The sequence below is a fragment of the Nuphar pumila genome, chromosome 5 (genome assembly GCF_984573655.1).
Source record: "Nuphar pumila chromosome 5, dmNupPumi1.hap1.1, whole genome shotgun sequence".
Classification (NCBI taxonomy): Eukaryota; Viridiplantae; Streptophyta; class Magnoliopsida; order Nymphaeales; family Nymphaeaceae; genus Nuphar; species Nuphar pumila.
In genome coordinates, this window is record NC_143253.1 from 25,130,652 (window position 1) to 25,150,912 (window position 20,261).

Below are 20,261 nucleotides of genomic sequence, written 5' to 3' on the forward strand. Positions count from 1 at the left end.
TCTTCAGTTCATTGGAATGAAGGTTGGATGTGGAACATAAAGGTTCTCACAAATGATGGAGATGTTTTCCTTTTTCGTGTTTTCATTGATACGATTAGGTATCTAACTAAATTCAATAGATATGCATCCCTACTTTTTTTTTGACACAGAAAGCTGGGGTTAGGCAGACACCTACCAGTTATACAACTATACTTGGGATTCGAACTTGCAACATCCCAACACAAGGTAACGTGCATTGGATAAGCGGAGCCCTTGTTGGTATTTGCACCCCCTATTTGGTCAAAGTTGAAATTGGGAACTGAACTTTTTCACCGACCCGCTTGGAGGCGGGTCATACAGCAAAGCATCAATCTCTCCTGACACCGGCCACCTGAACCAAGGTTTCCCCTCAATAAATAAAAATGAAAAGACCTGAGGGAAATTAATTCTACTATGTAATCCATGAAAAAGCAAGAGTTTGGCTCCATTCACCAACCGGGGCTCGCTTATTTGGTAGGAGCTGTTAGTGCACGTTACCTTGTGTTGGAACGTTGCAAGTTCAAATCCCAATGGTATGAGCATAACTGGTGAAGGTCTGCCTAACACCAGCTAGACTATCAAACAAAGAGTTTGGCTCCATTCATCTTCCTTTCGGTGGTTTGTGGGTGCACCAAACCTACTAGGACTTGATTTATGTTATACATACCCATAATGGCTATGTTCATGTAGTAGGGGTGACTTGTGAATGCCATCAGGCTGAAGGGACATTATGAGTTCGAAATCAGCTGATGCACATCTCTTGTTGAGAGGCTGAAGCTAGGTGTTATCTATTACGGGCAAGGGGGACATTGAATTCCTACAACAATGATCTTGCAAGCAAGTGAACCATAACTTATTTTACTTAGGATCAGGCCTTCATGTTATTTCTATCTAAAAATATGACCTTTTGAGTTGTGAAATTTTAGTGCATTAAGCGCCTTTGATTTTTGAAACCCTTAAAAAACATGCTTACATGTCGGTCACATGATTCAAAACTCTACTAAACATAACTTGTACATCACATCCATGAGGTCCAATTTACAAAAAATAAAATAAAAAATCTAAAAAATATGTAAATAGTTTCATGCCTTTAATAGCACCATACACACACATACGTTTCCTGTTTCCCAAGACGTTTCTGAAACACATGCTGTAATTATATTTGCATTTTAAATGTACATTGATTGGAAGGGGAAAACCTCAGAAACTAGCTTGCGGAACAACTTTTCTGCCTTGGGAAGTTGAACTTCAAAACTAACCTCCCCCCCATACTGCATAAATAGATACTCTGTGGTAGAAGAGTGGGGAGGAAGAAGATCAGAAACCTCAGGAAAATCTGAGGTAGGTGGGGAAGGGATACACTTTCCGGATGAGTAAACAATATCAGCTAAAAGAACCCATATGAAATCTGGATCGATGCACGTAAGAGAAGTTAAAGCATTCAAAGCAGCATTCTGCAAAGCATCTGAGCCACCGCAAGCAATCCCCACAACCAGGCTGCTGACCTTCTTGAAGATGCCCTTTAACGCAGAATCACTTCTCTTATTTCCAGCAACGTCTGCTATCATGTTGAGGGCTGCTTCTTGCACCTTTAGAGTAGAGACTTCAGCTGTTGATTCATCAGCAGATATAGCCTGTGTTTTTCTGTACGGAAGCAATATTGGCCCTTCCTTTTTTGAGGGTCTTCTACTGTGAATGGTGCTGGTGGTGAGCAGTTTCCAAAGGAACGAGCCATCACTGTGAAAACGGCGAATGAAAAAATCACCACCACACACCTGCACTACAACACTCACTGTCCTCAAGCATCTTTTTACAGCCTGCATGAATAATGTAATGCGGTCACTTCTTGCTAACCCAAAACAATGATACCAACGTCCTGATGGATGGCATGCCTTATAAGTGTACATGAGTTCTTAACACAGCACATTAAAAGAGGATGAAAAATCAACGTATGAAAGAGCACGAGACTTAAGATTTTTATAGGAGCTCTTATATTTCATAATTCAAACTCACTTCCACCCAAGTGAAATTTTGTTGACCCAACACAACGCCACACCCACAGAGTAGAATGAAAATCACCTGTTGCAACATTGGTCAAGGTGATTCACATTACATACCAGTGTCCAAGATCAGGTAAAAATAAGTAGGATTCTTCCTACTCAATTGTTGTCATGGGCCCAGTCACGTATGGCTGTCAATGGTTTGATTCAATTGAACCTGTGCTGAAACCAGCTAAGTCTGGAATCAAATCCAATCTTGGCTGCTTCATGTTCAATTGGACTTGGCTCAGTCACGTATGGCTGTCAATGGGTTAATTCAATTTAACCTGTGCTGGAACCAGCTAAGTCTGGAATCAAATCCAATCTTGGCTGCTTCATGTTCAATTGGACTTGGCTCAGTCACGTATGGCTGTCAATGGGTTGATTCAATTGAACCTGTTCTGGAACCAGCTAAGTCTGGAATCAAATCCAATCTTGGCTGCTTCATGTTCAATTGGACTTGGCTCAGGGAGGTCTAGATCTGGATTTGGACCTAAGACCTATGCAGTCAAAAGCACTGGGCAATGCTTAAGTACCAGGCTCACTACTGCCTAGATGCTGCCTAGAACCCAAATAGATACATCAATTTATAACTATTCAAAAATGTAAAAAAACAAAAATTGAAAAGTTAAGAAAGTGAGTATAAATCCTTTTTAACAATAAGTAAAACAAATTTTATATACTATCACCTGCACCTAGGTACTGACCAGCACGTAAGTCACCTATCTGTGCTTTTTAACTAGAAAGGTAAGACACACAGTTAATCAGGTATAACCCCTATTTAACAAAAAAAAACATACTATCTTAATCAGATCCATGGTTGAACTTGACCTGGTTTTATAAACCTCCAAACCAGATCCAGGTCCATTTACTACTCAGACCATGCAGGTCCTAATTGGGAATTCTTTAATGGGTCCATAGATATTATAAGACCAGTGTCAGGCCTAGACAAGGCTCACCAATTCAGTCCTACAGTCAGGTGAAAGGTCATAAGTGTAAAACATTCACCATAAACACTCACACTTGAGGAGCTGGGTCAAATGTTTAGGAAGCTCAGACTAGAATTTGAAATGACAAAAAACATTTACTCAAGAAAAAGAATGTAACAAGTTGGCTACTCGTACAAGGCCTCAAACTTGCAAGACCTCAAAAACTCAAAAGGCAAGCTCTACTCAACCAGTTAACAGCCCTACTATCAGGCTCAATCTTCCGAAGGTCATCAAGTGTACAACATGCAACATAAATGCAGTTTGCAGAATCTCAGCTTCGTAATGATGGGTCAAACATTTAGGCTCAGCCTAGAATTTGTAGTAACAGGAAAAATATTTAGGCTCTGTTTGGGAGCCTTTCAGTATGATGGAAGCAATTTTTCCATGTGTTGCCAAAATATGAGGTTAAAATGCAGTGTTGGGGAATGGAATTGAAGAAAGCATTCTCCTATGAATGGTGCTGAAATGTGGTGTTGAGCTTACAAATTCACAATGTTTTGGCAACACAACTATGTCCAAAAACAACAAAGAGTGTTGGGGAAACCACAATGCACTGCTTCCAAACAGCGGAAGGTGTTGGGAAACCGCAAAGGCTCTCACATAGAGCCATAGGCATGAAAAACTAATGCATTTGGTAAATTATGGTAGGTTCAAAGGAAGGTTCTATAGAAGCACACAAAGTACCATAAGTATTTGCAGAAAATCAGAGCTATATTCTAGTAAAATATAAGAGCAGAAGGGTATAATTTGTCACATAAGAACTGAGGGAGAAGAGAGATGAACATAGATGCAGCCAGAAAAAAACAAAGTCAAAGAGAATTAATGAACCAAGTAGGATTGTCAAATTATATACCACTGGATTTGCATGTTTCAGGCAAACAACCAGATACGGCCATATCTTGTTCATTGCAGGAAGCAATCTGTTTTCATCAACTCCTTCATTTGAAGCATCCAAAATGTCTTGTAGATCATGCAGGGAGAACAACTGAACCACTTGTTCAATTTCTTCATTTGTTTTCTTTTCACACGTATAAGCTTTTTCCACCATTTCAAGGGCAGCAATTCCATCCTAAACCATTTTCAGTAAACAGAACAATAACTTATGGGGGCAAAAAAGATAATAAAAAAAAACCTAACACTATCTATAGATCTGTTATGAAAAACACCTATTCATAACTTGCACACTATCACAAAAAAACTGTTCTAGAATAGTAATCAGAGTGTAAGCATATGAATTAGATATGCCAAGAGTTTTCTTCCAAAAATTAAAAGTGAAACCTAATATTAAGTCAAGATACAAAGATGAAAATTAACTGAAAAAGAAGAAAGACAATGACGATGAAGTGTCTCCACTATCAGGAATGAACTAGGTTTGAAACTTTGATCCCATCGAATCAGTTATCAAACATGGAAAGTAGGCAGAAGCAGCTTCTATTACTCACCTTGCAAAATACAAACTGCCAGCACAGATGATTGGCATTGCTTCCGATTTTTTTTTTCTTTTTTTCACATTGGTCTCCAGCCAGCCTTGATACTATAGACATTCATGATCAACCATAATCAAACCAATACCCATTTACTTCCTCTCTTAAGAGTTCATAAGCCAGTACTAAGCAACAGAAGCCAGTTTGGTGTGGGTTCCCAGGAGTCCTAGTGACAAAGGGAACATCTCGTAACATTGGTTTAGCCAAAGGTAACAGATTATCATGAATAAGAACTAGGGCTAGTAAACAAACCGAGATGATTATGGGTCGGCTCCCAAAAAGTTTGCACAAACTCATCAAGCAGTCTCTCATGCTAAACCATGAGCAGCTTGTTTAGTATAAATGAGACAAGCATGAACAAATGGTATTCTGCTCCGTTGGGCGGTGGGCTCATCTAGGCTGGTTACAGCAATTGTGTGTGTATATATATATATATATTGTATGTATCTTTTATATCAAAGTAATGTGCTAGGTCAGTTGGTTGCACTGCATACTTGTAACTAAGCTCATGGACTTGAACTTCACTAGGCTTGCCACAAGCAGGAGCAGGAGGTCAAGCTGGTTCTGGAGCTAATCAAAGCTGAGCTCGAACAGATCAAGCTCCACACATTCATCTCATCGACAGCCCTATACTGCATTCTAAGCAACTAAACACCTAAATGCTAGAGCTCTCACTTATGACCGTGAACCCTGAGCGACTTTTTAGGTAAGATCAAATAGGCTCGAAAAGGAAAGAGGAGAAGGGTTTCACAGAAAAATTGCCATTCTTGGATCAGGCCCGGCAAGAGCTATATCCTCATTCCTCAAATCCAATATTCAGATTCTGCTTCAAAAAAAGAAAGTTCATCATCACCAGCCTCACCTGAAATTTAGACATCATCGAACTTCCCTCCATGCCCCAATACAAATGCTTAGTTCCTGGTTAGCATCAAAAGGAGGGTTAAAAGTTAAAACACATGCAGCACACACACACACACAACAGCAGTGAAATTTCCAAGATACAATCCTTGTTTTGGATATTTCAGATTACTGAGAAGTATATAAACATTATAATATGATTTATACCCTTACATATAATTTAACACTGCAAGAGAGCATGTCCCATTTAAGCTTGATTTAACCTTTCATCTTCAAAGTTTGATTATGTTTTCAACTTCAAAATTAAACAAATCAGCAACTACTAGGGGGAAAATGTATCAGTTTGATCCGGTACAGGTTTCATCAGAACTGATTTTTGAAACAGGTCTAAAATTTGCACCCAAACATGACCCAATATATTCAAGTTGGGACCAGGGTTACTGAAAGCGCCCCTAGACATTAGGAAGTGTGCTTCCTCGAGACAGTTCGGAAGAGCAAAACACGGTGCTTCCAAAACGTCAGGGGAAGCACAGGTTTAAAATTGGAAGCGCGCTTTCCCAATTGATAGGGAGTGTGCTTCCCCGTAATGGGAAGCTCGCTTCCCTGTAATGCTTGTTTTGCCCTTTGTATTCTTTAATTTTACCAAAAAACAAAAGAAAACCTTTTTTTAAAGGTTATAATGGTCATTTGCCATTATAAAAGGGAAAGTCAAAAACCCTCTCTCTTCTCTCTCATTCTCAACTCCACCTCCGACGACCCTAGGGCTCGGCTCCGACGAAACTCGGCGATGTGCGGCTATTTTCAGCGACCTCTAGCTTTGGCGCGATGGATGTTTTCAGGTATGAGCTCTCTCTCTCTCTCTCTCTCTCTCTCTCTCTCTCTCTCTCTCTCTCTCTCTCTCTCTCTCTCTCTCTCTCTTAGATATGGCAGTGGACTGCGGGAAAACGGGGCCCCGCCTCGCCCCGATTGGTTCGAGGATGGAGGACATGAAACAGGGATGGAGGTTAAAATCAAAACCCATGTAGAGATGGAGGCGGGGATGGACTTACACTTCCCCCCACCCTGCACCGCCCCGTCCCCAATCCCCGTTAGTAAAATAACTAAAATACCTTTAGGGATGTTAGTGGACTGGGGAGAAACGAGACCCCGCCTCGCTTCATTTGGACCGAGGATGGAGGGCATGAAACGGGGACGGAGGCGGGCATAGAGGTTAAAATCAAAACCCGTGCATGGATGAAGGTGGGGACGGAGGGTAGAATTTTGAGATGGGGCGGGGGTGGAGACCTTGTCCCCCGCCTCCGCCCCGATCCACTGCCATCCCTATTGGCTGTTTGGGCCAATGGGCTTCTCTTCAAACCCAAGCACGTTAAGAACTGGGCCAAAACTCGACCCGTTGACCTGGCCGGCCCGGTCCATTAGTGGGCATCAGGCCGGGCCGGCCTGATGCCCACCCCTAATAGTATTCAAGAAATACAATGAGAATACTTTCCTGAAAAAAATTGTCCAGCAAATAACTTTTCCTTGCCTAAGAAAAAATCTCCCCAATGAGATTCCGTGGCCATCATCTTTCCTGAGGTGGATGCAGTTCATTGGACAATGGACAGTATCCTGATGATCCATACCCCATCTTACCTATTCAATCGCAAGTAGATGGCATTGGATCTCGGGTTGCCCAAGCTAGATGCCAACTTCGGATTGACTTGACGTATTGCAATTCATACAAAACCAATATGGTTAGTATCATTTTCTTAAAACTGGTTCTTAGATCTCAAGAAAAAGGATGAGAGAAAATCCTATATCTAGGGGTCTGTATAGATTGGGTTTGTCATTTATTCAATCCAAATCCAAGATAGCATTTCCTGTTGTAGATTCATATAAAATCAGATGTGGTAGCATTCTTACGTGAAAATTTTTGTTTTTTGGGGGGCCAATATTATCATATTTGTTTTGGTTTCGAGTTCTACCTTACCTCATCAAATATCATTCAAATCTAGACTTGGATTTGGATCTATTTTATGTTTTCAGATCCAAGTTCAGATCTGATATGACCCAGCTCATATCCGACCCATTTGCACCTTATCCGTGTCTCATACCTCAATGCCTTGTAATGAAAATTGCTAAGCTAGTCTTCCAAAATTTAAATAATGAATGGAAAAGGGAAATCAAGTATGACATTGTGATATAGCCTCTGAAATTCCGTTTATAGAACAATCAAAACCCCTGCTTTATGACTGAGCCACATACTCATGGTTATATAAGCCAAATTCTCATGATTATATATTTGGACAAGAATTCCATGGTCAAGTCTTGTACAAGTAATTTTTTTTTGGGCTAGGTCAAAAGAAAAACCTTCTTAACCACCGATCGCACATTGGTAAGCCCCCAGCTAATAAAACCCTTAAGGTCCCCCTGCCCACTAAGAAGTACACCTAGCTTCAACCTTGTGGCAAGGAATAGTCTCCATGGGTTTTGAACTTGTGAAGTCTAGGTCACTTGTACCAGATAAGTGGAGCCTTTGTAGGAACATAGTGTTAAAATAGAGCATGCGTATGGATCTGGATCCAGATCCATACGCACAATGCTGTAGACGTCTAGACATCATTTTCATTAATGGCATTTCTGTAATATCATCCTATTGTAAAATTGTTTTTACTTTATAACAATTAGGGCTTGGAGGTTGTGTGTGCTTCAGCCGCCCCAGCCATTGTGCATCTCTCTCTCTCTCTCTCTCTCTCTCTCTCTCTCTCTCTCTCTCTCTCTCTCTCTCTCTCTCTCTCTTCTCTATTTTTTCTGTTTTCTGTGCAGCTTGGACTGTGGTAAAGACTTCTCAAGACATCTCATATGGTATCAAAGATGCGGTTGCGGAACCCTACCAGAGAAACGTTTAGCGAGATCTGAAGAAGGAAGTTTTTTTTCGATTCATCTTCGTTTCCTGTCATACTGTCTTTTAAATCCCTGTCGGTAAAATTTCTGGTACTCTTTTCCTTAAACCTCTGCCGTAAATCCTCCTTAATTCCACGTCATTATCATTCCTCTATTCTGATTTTTTTTTAACTTAATGCTATCTGTCTTTTGTCCCTAAGTCAATAAGTTATATCAGATAATCCTCATCCAATCTAAGTTGTGATTTTTCCTTTTAATATATACAACTTGCACTAGTCCGAATCGTTTCCTTTGTATTCCATGTATATATATATATATATTGCTAGACGTTCATATTCGTTTTTTTTATATATCTTGCTGTTGTAGTCCTGTAATGAAGTGCCAAATGAGAGAGGTGAAATCTCCAAGAGAGAGCACGGAAGCAAGCACATACACAAGAGGCCACTAATGGGCAAAATAAACCACAAAAAGTGGTCAAGCTCACAAAGAGGTAAAAAAATATATTTCACTCATGAAATGCTTCATAAGAAGCTTAAAGAATACATGGGGCCATGCCCCTTATTTATACACAGCAAGGGACCCAAGGAGGGGCTCCCATAGAGTCGTTGGAGCCCCTCCAACGGTCATATTTATGACCGTTGGAGGGGTCCAACGACTCTATGTGGACCCCTCTCAAACAATAAAAAAAAAGAAAAAGTAAAAAGTAAAAAAGGAAAAAGAATAAAAGGAAAAAAGAAAAGAAAGCATATCTAGGATATGCGTGTACAAGTGAAATGACAGAATTACCCCTATTGGGTATTACAAAATAAATATATATTTATATATGTAGATAGACACATAGACATATATATGATAATATATATGTGTATGTGTCGTAATCTATATATATAGATATATATACATCATATTTTAACAAGTCCAGCATTCACTATTATATCATTCCCGAACTTGTATTTGTGTGTTTTTCAATCAACAGTAAAAAGGTTTGTGCTTCTTTGCGCAACATCTATAGGCAGACTATAATTGTTTACATTCTCAACCCTAAAAAAAAAACAAAGGTTTCTTTTTCATGTATTGGTTGCGCAAGTACATGTTTTATTGAAGCTCTGCTGATTAATTAAGTGATCTCAAATCAGTTTGTTTCTTTCCACCCGCCTTGTTTGCTTATTCGTTGTTTCATTGATATGGATTCCTTCTCGTCTTCCGGTCCCTCTGCAAATTTCTTAAATCAGCTCGTTACAAAAAAACTTATTCTAATTTCTTGACATGGAAGAGACAAATACTTCCGTTTATACGGAGTCAGGATCTCGATGAACATCCGGATGGTTCTGTTCCTGTACCATCACGGCTTATTTTGCAGGAAACCAAAGATGACAAGGGCGACACAATTACTAAATCTGTTAAAAATCCAAAGTATACAGCTTGGAGAAAGCGGGATCAGTCTTTGGTTGCTTATATTACGTCAACACTCTCTCAAGAAGTGTTGGTGACTCTTTCAGATGATTGCACTGCAGTAGATCTATGGAGTAAGCTCTCTCAAACATACTCTCAGATATCAGAAGCTCGAGTTATGTACTTGAAAAAAGAGTTCAAAGTTTGAAGAAAAGCACAATGACAGTTATGGAATACATAGGCTGCATGAAGAGTATTACTGACCAATTGGCTGTTATTGAAAGTGCTATTTCAGATAAAGATAAAGTACAACAACTTCTTAATGGATTGGGCCCTGATTTTGACATGTTTACCACGCTTTGTCATGTCTTCCCCACTTGCCCAACTTTGACGATCTTCAGGTGAAACTTCTCCAGCATGAGATGATTATGAAACAAAGGACGGAAGGAAATGAATCAGCTCGTTCTCACTCAGTTTTGGCCATGGACACTTCTGTAGGTTTTGGACGAGGGAATGGATAAAATCAAGGAGGCAAGGGCCGAGAACGTTTTGGGCAGGGAGGACGTGGTATTTTGCCTACACCTAATAGTTCAAGTGTTTTTAATGCAGGGAATCAGAGGAGAGTGCCCATTTTCTTCTTATGTAACAAACGAGGACATGTGAAAGATGATTGTTGGTTTAATTTGTAGAACAGAGGAAAAATAAACAAAATTGAAGATAAGTCAGCTACTACTGTGGACTCGAAAGCACCATCTGCAGATGTGCAACAACTTTTTCTATCAGCATTGTCACAAATGACGATCAAGCAAAATGAACAAGGAGAATGGTATGTTGATTCTGGTGCTGCCACACATGTCACGAGTAATGCGGGTAAGTTATCTCACTTATTGCCTTATCTTGAAAAAGGTAGTATAGTTACGGGAGATGGAACTTATCACTCCATTAGTCATATCGGCAGTGCACATATTCATATGTCAAAGTCCTCACTTCACTTGTCCAATGGCCTTCTTGCTCATAATATTAAAAAGAGCATTGTCTTTGTGGCTAAACTTGTTGACGATATGAATTCTTCAGTCGAATTTACTCCCTCCTCTGTTTATTTTAAGGATCTTCAAACGAAGGAGACATTCGCTAAGGGAGATCGACGAGGAAACATGTATGTCTTCAAGGAGATTCCCTCAGTTTCAGTTCTCCAGTTGGAGTCGTCCAAACATTCTTCAGTATCTTCGTCTTCAGAGTCTTTGTCTTTCAGTCCATTGGAAGTTTTTTATTCATCTCATTGTAATAAGCCAGATATCTGGCACAATCGCTTGGGACATTGTAGTCGGGGTTTCATTGAAAAAATTGTATCTGATGGTCTTCTTCCAAAGTCTAGTTTATGTTCCTTTTTAGAGAATAAAAAATGTTCATCTTGTGCACTCTGCAAAAGTCATGTTCTTCATTTTCATGTTATTAATAAAAGAGCTTCAAAGCCACTTGAGATTGTATTTTCCGATGTTTGGGGACCCGCCCCTATTCCTTCTCTCTCTGGCAGTCGTTACTATGTTATACTTATTGATTCTTATTCCCGCTATACTTGGATATATTTCTTGAAACATAAGCATGAGGTTTTCCAAATATTTCAGGAATTCCATTCGATGGTCAAAATAAAGTTTTCCTGTAATATTATGCATTTACAATGTGATGGTGGAGGAGAGTATTCATCGAACGAGTTTATTGCTTTTCTTCGGGATAAAGGAATAAGTCGACAGGTTTCTTGCCCGCATACCCCTCAACAAAATGGGGTTGCGGAGAGGAAACACCGGCATATTGCCGAAAGTGCGATGAGCATGTTACATGACAGCAATATGCCCATTAGTCTCTGGACAGAAGTTTTTCACACATCAGTTCATATCATAAATCGTCTTCCTATGGCACTTCTAGATCAGAAATCCCTTTATTATACTTTATTTGGGCAACATCACTCTTATGATGAGTTGCGTGTTTTTTGTTGTGTATGTTATGTACATATTCGCCGACCCCAATTGTTTTGGGATGAAGGCATAGTTGTTGTTGTTGTATGTTATGTACATATTGATTCATCTTTGCGAAATAAGTTTCAGAACAAGGCCGCTAAGTGCAAATTTGTTGGGTATGTGGATGAATACAAAAGTTATCGATGCTATGACTCTACTACAAAACGTATTAGGACCTCCCGGAATGTTATTTTTTATGAACAACATTTTCAGATCAATGACTCTGAACCGTTGCCATCTCAAGAAGTAGAGGTATATGATCCATGGATGAGCGCAGACCTTTTTGCCAATACAAGAGAAACATATCAGGCGACTTGTCCTTCCTTCGACTTGAATAGGGAGTTAGGTGACACACAGATGCATGTCGAGCCATCTTTCGTTGAGCCACCTCCAGTTGAACGCTTCTCTGGACAGATCTATACTAGAAGGGGCAGAAATACAGGACCGAGGGATGTGGATGTTAAAATGTAGTCTCTCTTATATATATATATATATAGAGAGAGAGAGAGAGAGAGAAAGATATATATACATATATAGATCTATATATGTATATGTATCTATCTAAGTATACATATATATAAATATATATTGCAAACCCGATAAGGGTATTTATGTAATTTCACAACTTTTACGCATATTCTCACTTGAGAATATGATTGTACATTTTCTCCTTTTTCTTTTGTTTTATTTTTTCATTTTTGTGTTTTTTATTTTTTCTTTTTTGTTTGATGTGACATGGGGGGGGGGGGGTTCTCTCAATGCACATGTTGGAGCCCCCTCCAACTAACCATTGGAGGGGCTCCAACATGTGTATTGGAGCCCTCCCCATTGCTCCATTGTCTTATAAATAGGGGTGATCCTCTTTAGGTTTCTCTATCTTTTTGTAAAGCCCCTCTTGGGACCCAATTTATTGTAGTTAATATTTTTATGCTCTTGTACATTTGTATATGTGCCTTTGTGCACTTGTGAAAGTTCTCCTTTGTGTCTTTGTGCACATTTCGTGTTTTTAGCATTGTGTTTATACACAAAATCTCTTTTTAGAGAGATTTTCACATGGTATCAGAGCAAGGTCACTTGGAGAAAGAAATTGGTGCGGTTTTTCACAAATATTGAGTGCCTCGAAAAGCGTGCCTTCAACATTCTCAAAATTGGCGTGAAGACTTCTCTTCATTCAATATTTTAGAAGAGCTTTTCAACAAGACTTATAAGTCTTGCTGTGGTACGCATTTCTTCTTCCATCTTTCCTCTCTAATGGGTGAAAAAGACCCATTTTTTCTTGGTTTCAAGCTAAATTGCTCCAATTATCACGTGTGGGCCAGAAATATGGAAGCTCACATTAAAGAAAAAGGGCTCTGGGGTTACGTTCAAGGCTCGATTCCGGAACCGGAACCTAAAATCACTTTGGTTGAAAGAGGGAAAATAAAAATTCTTGAGGGAGATGAACGAATCAAGGCTTTTGAAGAATATAGCAAAAAACATGAGAAGTGGGAAATGAAGAACTTCAAAATCTTGTCATGAATCTTCTCTTCCGTTGAAACAAGAATCAATGTCAATATTATAAAGTTCAAAAAGGCATCTCAAGCATGGGAGTATCTTGAAAAGATGTACACCTCTAGGAACTTGCCCCATAAGTATTATCTCCAAAAGAGGGCATTAACTCTCTTCCAAGGGGAAATGACTATAAGAGAGTATTTTGCCGAACTCTCTTCCGTTTGGGATGAGCTTGTTATGCTCAAAACAAAGTGGAGTGGAAAGGCCCTAGAACTTCGTCATAAGCAATTAGAAGAAGATCGATTTTTTTATTTTTTGAATGGGCTAAGGCCCAAGTTTGAGCAAATTAGATCTTCTCTTCTATCCTCCTTCACCTCTCCATCTCTAGAAAACGTCATTACAAAGTTAAGTAAAAAGGAAACTCGTATGGGCATTAGCAAGCAAAGTCCAAGTGTTCTTGTAATGCCTACAAATAAAGAAAAATGTGATGGGGTGAATGTCGTTTCTAGACCCGAGAACAACTTGAGGACATATAAGCCTCCTCATTTTAAAAATCAAAATCAAGGATCCAATGGAGGACAAAGCGGAAGGGACTATAGCAAAATTGTGTCATTTTTGCAAAGAACCGGGACACGTCAAACCGGTTTGTCTCAAATGGAAGAAATTATTGGCTATGGCAACCACACCTCAACCACAAAAGGAAGAAGGTACATCTACTTCCACAAATGGAGCTTTCTCTCTCAATCAAATTATGGAAGCTCTTCAACCACTTTTTAAGGGAGGCATTTTCGGTGCCGCTGTATCTACTCATTCCCCTCCAGGTAAAACTTCTTGGCTTCTAGGCTCGGGTGCTTCATTTCAAGTCTCCAAACATTTTTTTTTCTTTCCGAATATTTTAAAAGTTTGTCATCATCTTTTGTTTCAACCGTGGATGGCACTTCTCTTGAAATTAAGGGGATTGAAAACTTTGAAACTCAAAATTTCTTTATTCCTAAAATTAGATTTATACCTAAATTGAATTTGAACTTACTTTCTGTCTCTCAACTCTCGGACCTTTGACGTGACATTCAATTTTCATCTAACAAATGTTTAATACAGGATCACCGGTCTGGGAAGTTTATTGTGGAAGGCTCTAGGAAGGGAGACTTGTACTATGTGGATTCCCTTCAAATCCCTAAAACCCCTTTTTGTAATGTGGCCCAACATAAAGATATAAATGTTTGGCACAAAAGACTTGGTCATCCCAACATCACCAAGCTATCCTATTTGCATTTTATTAAGAATCTTTATAAAAGTATTTTCTCTTGTAATGATTGTATTTTTGAAAAAATGAGAAGTATGTCTTTTGAACAAAGATCTAAGTTTACCACAAAACCTTTTGAAATTGTTCATTCGGATGTTTGGGGACCGGCACCTGTTATATCCAAGGGAGGCTTTGCCTATTATGTGATTTTTGTGGATGATTATTCTCGATATTGTTGGATATATTTCCTTAAACATAAGCATGAAGTGTTTTCATGTTTTAAAACATATCATATGATAATTAAGAATCAATTTAATAGTAATTTGAAAATATTTAGGACTGATTCCGGAGGCGAATATATTTCCAATGATTTTAAAAAATATCTTGATGACTATGGTATTGTCCATCAAAGATCGTGTCCTAAGACCCCACAACAAAATGGGTTAGCTGAAATGAAGCATAGGCATATCATTGAAACCACTAGAACCCTTCTTATTTTTAAAAGTATTCCAAAAAAAAATTGGGCCGAACCCAGATGATCCCAATCAGCTGGGTGCAATAGGCCACCCGCCTGTCACCAAACAAAAATCCTGCTTTAAAAATTTTGTTTCATATATATATATATATATAAACTCAACACCCAGTAGGCTGGGGTCCAGATCAGTGGTCTGGTCAGGTCCAGCTGGGGCTTGGCAGTCAGCCCCAATGAGAGCTGTTTTTTAAAAAAAAACTTTAATTTTTTTTGTCTGCCTAGTCGAGCCCACTCGGTTGGGCCCAGCAGGCCTGGCAAGCCAAGCCTGTCAGTCTGCTGGCCAGGTCCAGCCAGCGTGGCCAGCCGAGAGCTCGGCTGGTCTGCTGTCCAGACCGCTGGCCCAAGTTATAATTTTTTTTTTTTTGTAACCACCTGCTACCCAGCCGAGCACTACTCGACTAGGCCTGGCAGATCAGGCCTGACGAGGCCGAGCCAAGTTGGGACAGGTCAGGCCTAACCCGACCAACCAAACTGGGTTCGGTTGGTCTGCCGACCAGACCCTAACCGAACCACCAAATAGGGCCTGGCAAATCAGGGCATCAGAAAAATATAAAGATTTTTTTTTTTGGGGAAAACCTTGAAACCCCTTTGTTTTATATATATATATATATATATATTGAAAGGGAACAAAAACAAGGTATGCATTAACATGCAGAGGCAGCACACACGTATATAGGTTCAATGATGCCTGCACATGCATATCCAAATTGAGGCTGCATGAACTTTTATTGCTCGCAGGTGCATGAATATGCATACTTTCATTGAGTTATGTATGCATGTACAACAACAGAACATGAACATTTAGCTTACATGCATATGCCTATTCAAGAACACATGCATACTCAGATTTGCATAAATTCATAAGATAATTACCCACCATTATGCAGACTTTTAATAAAGAACGCATGTGTATAAGATTTTCTATTGCATGCTTACATGCCTCAAACGATCCGTAACACGGATCATCGATGGAAATTGATAACGTCATAACACAAACACATAACAGGCTATTTTAGCATGAAATAAATTATGTTTTACCATAAAACTAAACATACACAAATTTCTTCTTGAAAAAGTGAATAAAATAAAAAATGAATCCATGGAAGATGATCCATTAACCCTCTTCCATAAATTTTAGAGTAAACATCTAGATCTACTCTTTTTCCATGGATTTTCATCAAAATCATGCATGGAAAACCCATCTATATTCAATTTCTCACTTGATTCAAGAGAAGAACCCCGTACCTTTACATGAATCGAAACAAAACAAGAAAAATAATGGTGGAAAAATTTGGATGGCTGGAGAAGTAGGCTCCTCCTTCCTCTCTTTCCCTCACTTTTCTCTCCCTCTCCTTTTTCCCCTTTCTCTTTTCTTTCTTTCCTCTTTTTTTTTTTTGAGGCTTAAATAGCCTAAGAGGGGGGTGAGCCCCCCCCCCACCCCCCCTTCTCCGGCCCTTTCTAAATGGGCTGGAGAAGGAGAGTTTCCTCTTTTGAGGACTCTTTCACTACAACAACAACAACTACGCCTTCATCCCAAAACAATTGGGGTCAGCGATATGAACCAAAAAAGAAATTCATTTTGGGTCTTCCACATGAATCCTTTTCCTCCAATCATTTCTATCCAACGCCATGTCCTCGGTGAGGTTCAAAGCATTCATATCCTTTCCTATCATCTCCATCCAAGTCTTCCTAGGCCTACCCCGACCTCTTTTAACTAATATATTTTCCCATTTCTCCAACCTTCTAACTGGAGCATCATTAGGCCTTCGCCGAATATGTCCAAACCACCGTAAACGATTCTCTCGCATCTTATTTTCAATGGGTGCAACACCTACCTTCTTACGTATCTCTTCGTTCCGAATCTTATCTTTTATTGTATTTCCACACATCCATCTAAGCATCCGCATCTCAGCTACACTCATTTTTTGAATATGATGTCTCTTGGCAGCCCAACATTCCGTACCATATAGTAAAGCGGGTCTAATAGTCGTCCTATAAAACTTTCCCTTCAACCGCAATGGCATTCTACGATCGCACAGCACTCCAGTAGCACTTTTCCATTTCATCCACCCAACCTTTATCCTATGATTTACATCTCCATCAATTTCTCCATACTTTTAAATGATGGATCCCAAATATTTGAAATAATCATTCACCGGTATATCTTGCTCACCAAGCTTCACTACACTCCCATCACTACTTCGTTGCTTACTAAACCGACATTCCATATATTCAGTCTTACTCTTACTCAACTTAAAACCTCTAGCTTCCAATGTCTGTCTCCATAATTCTAACTTAGCATTAACCCCAGCTCTAGACTCATCAATCAAAACAATATCATCAGCAAACAACATACACCACGGTACACTCCCTTTCCAAAATTTTCCACTCTTTTAAATTTTGACTTTTCAAAGTTTTCAATTTTTTAAAAAGTCTCTTCTCAAACCTTAATTAAATAACAATTAATTAATTATTAAATATTAAATATTAAATAATTATCCAAAAGCTTCCAAAAGTTGACAAATCAACTTGAAAGACTTCTTAACCTTAATTAACTCTAATTTAAATATTTTTAATAAATTTAAAGCTAGAAAATCGTTGGGCACCGAATTTAAGATCCAAATCCATCACCAAAAATCCAAATGGGTTTTGTACTGGACCAAATCCAGATTAATATGGGTCTTGAATAGAGTCCAAATCCATATTAATTTGGATCGAATTTGATCCGATCTAAATCCCGATCCGAACCGACAAACTGCTCCTTTTTTGAAAAGTATGATTTTCGGGCCAACTGGAACTCGAATTCAGAAATGTAACATATCATTCCACTCAGCATTCTGAGACGCATCCAACGATATATCACATGAACATAATTTCCGAATTTCGCCCGAAAATAACCTAAATTTTGCTTGAATTTAAAGATTGAAAATAAAACTCTTTCTTACATTTTAAATAACTCGTTTAGTCCTAGTTGATGAGACCTGGGTCAAGCCCAAACTCAAAAGCATCAGTCTAATATCGAGGTTCAAACGATTTTTCTTCTATACTTAGCCAAATTTTCAACAAAATCATAAAATGACTAAGTATGAAAATACGCGATATTACACCCTCCCTTGTTGCCGAGTTATCTGATCTCTCATCCCAAAAATCTCCTGGGAACTTCTGTAAACTGCAAAAATAATGAACGGTTTGAGCAAGCTGAACTGGTGACTCTCATGCATTACATGAGCATATATATGAGAATCTGACATCCTTCAATGATCTCCAATACCAATGACACCACTAATCTAAACAATTAAGAGGCATACAGGAAGAATGTTTGACAAACATCCCTGAGCTATAGCATCAACATATGAAGAAAATCACATTCTAAGGAATACTTATGAACAAGAGGAATAAATCATAATAACTGAACACAAATTTACAGTGAAAATATAAAACTACAGAGAATAAGTTCATTAAACAATAATAGGTTACTTTTGCATGTTGAGCAACAAAGTGGCAATCCAAGAAGAGAGGAAAAACCTGATCAAGTTTTTTACCAAAAAAGACAACAAATAGATGAAAATGTCCAAGAAACTCACCTCCACTATGTCAAGGGCTATTAGGCATGCTGCTTCCTGCACTGAAGCAAGCAGAGGGCCTGCAGCAGTTAAGCTTGATAGTGCAATGGATCCAACTGTGCTTCTATATCTTTTCAGCTCATTTACCTTGAAGAGCACATCCTCCCAATGCCCTAATTTTTCACATTAAAAATCATTCATTTAGAGCTTGCGTTTACTGAAAAATCATCTCATAGCAACAAACAACTAATGCTATAGGCCTCGTCCAAACAAAAAAGCAGAGGGTTCCTTAGTGTAATCCTCAAAACAATTATGTGGTGTGCAGCAAAATTTCCAGACAGCTCTTTGGGGAAAGATTACATAAAGGGGATCTATGCATCATAGAAAGCTAGAAAAATGTCCAAAACTTTCTAAACATCAACTTTAAGAGAAAAAATGAGGAATTTAAAGAACTAAAAGGATTCTGGAAGCAAAAAGGAAGCAACAGAGGGAATCATTTGAAAAGCCAATTGGACTAATGTGCAATGGAGGGAATCATTTGCAAAGCCAATTGAACTAGTGTATGAAGTGCTGGGAAACAAGGGGATTAAGAAAAAAAATTAAGAAATGAGTATCCTAATCCATAAGCTATATCAAGACATCCATAGATCACCAACATAAAAACATACATCAACATCCAAAATCAAAATCAACTATATATGCAATATCTAACAAAATAATGATATTTACAAATAGAAAGACTACTTTGTACTGCAAGCAATTAAAATTAATAACAAAAACTTATGCAACAGTTGGTACATACTACATACTCCATAAGATCTATTAGCACATCCAAGTAAATATATCATCTATCATAATTTTCTGGATATTATCATATATTAGAACATTTTCTTTTAAACAAAAGTCTAATCAATATATCAGTAATTATTTAAGAACTCAGACTCTTGTATCCAAGAATCTTGTTTACTGAATCCTAGAGACTGTTATTCTTATACTTGAAGTGCACTCTGAAGTATGGGAATTGTGATTCTTCATTCTAGACCACTTTTTACTCTTGTTGGAAACAAGGCCTAAGTGCTTCATACATCTGTAATGAAAGAGCATCCAAGAGATGAAATCACAATGCCACTAAGGGCAAAAACACAATAGCCACAAGGGCACTTGCAAATGTACAAGGGCACACAATCACAATGAAAAAATATTAATTTTATTAAATGAGAGAATGAACAAAGAATGCATACCTACAAGAGGGAAAGAACCCATATATATATATATATATATATATATATATATATATATATATATATATATATATATATATATATAAAGAGGCCACTCAACTAGCAGTTAGACTAGTCCTAATGGCTAGTCAACACCAAGTCAAACTGAAAAATAAAAAAGGAAAAATATAAAAATATATATATGTACATGTACATACAAATATATATATAGGGAAAATATATGGAGGTTTTGTACCATGATACATTGTGGTGGTACACACTCTTGTTTGTATGGATCTAGCCACCAAATGGTAAATCTATCCGTATAGATGTGTTTAGGATGGTTTATTTAATATGTTAGATATCATGTCTAAATTCTAATACACCATCAAACTCATTTTTGAGATGGTGAAAAATCAATGGCTCACAATTCATGAAAATAAGGGTGGTTTAGAAATGGTATAAAACGTCCTATTTGGGTCAACTTTAACACATGAAAATAGTAAATAGGACATGCTAAACATCATCCAAATG

General features: G+C 38.3%; 1 protein-coding gene across 1 annotated transcript in view; it reads right to left on the minus strand.

Moving 5' to 3' along the window:
• Positions 1–1,019: 1,019 nt before the first annotated feature.
• Positions 1,020–20,261, minus strand: part of LOC149837164 (ARM repeat superfamily protein) — a 69,833-nt gene continuing 50,591 nt past the window's right edge. The window contains 3 exon segments of the mRNA XM_090005862.1: positions 1,020–1,835; positions 3,900–4,115; positions 18,529–18,680. Coding sequence (XP_089861988.1) covers positions 1,188–1,835; positions 3,900–4,115; positions 18,529–18,680 — 1,016 coding nt within the window. The 3' untranslated portion in view covers positions 1,020–1,187.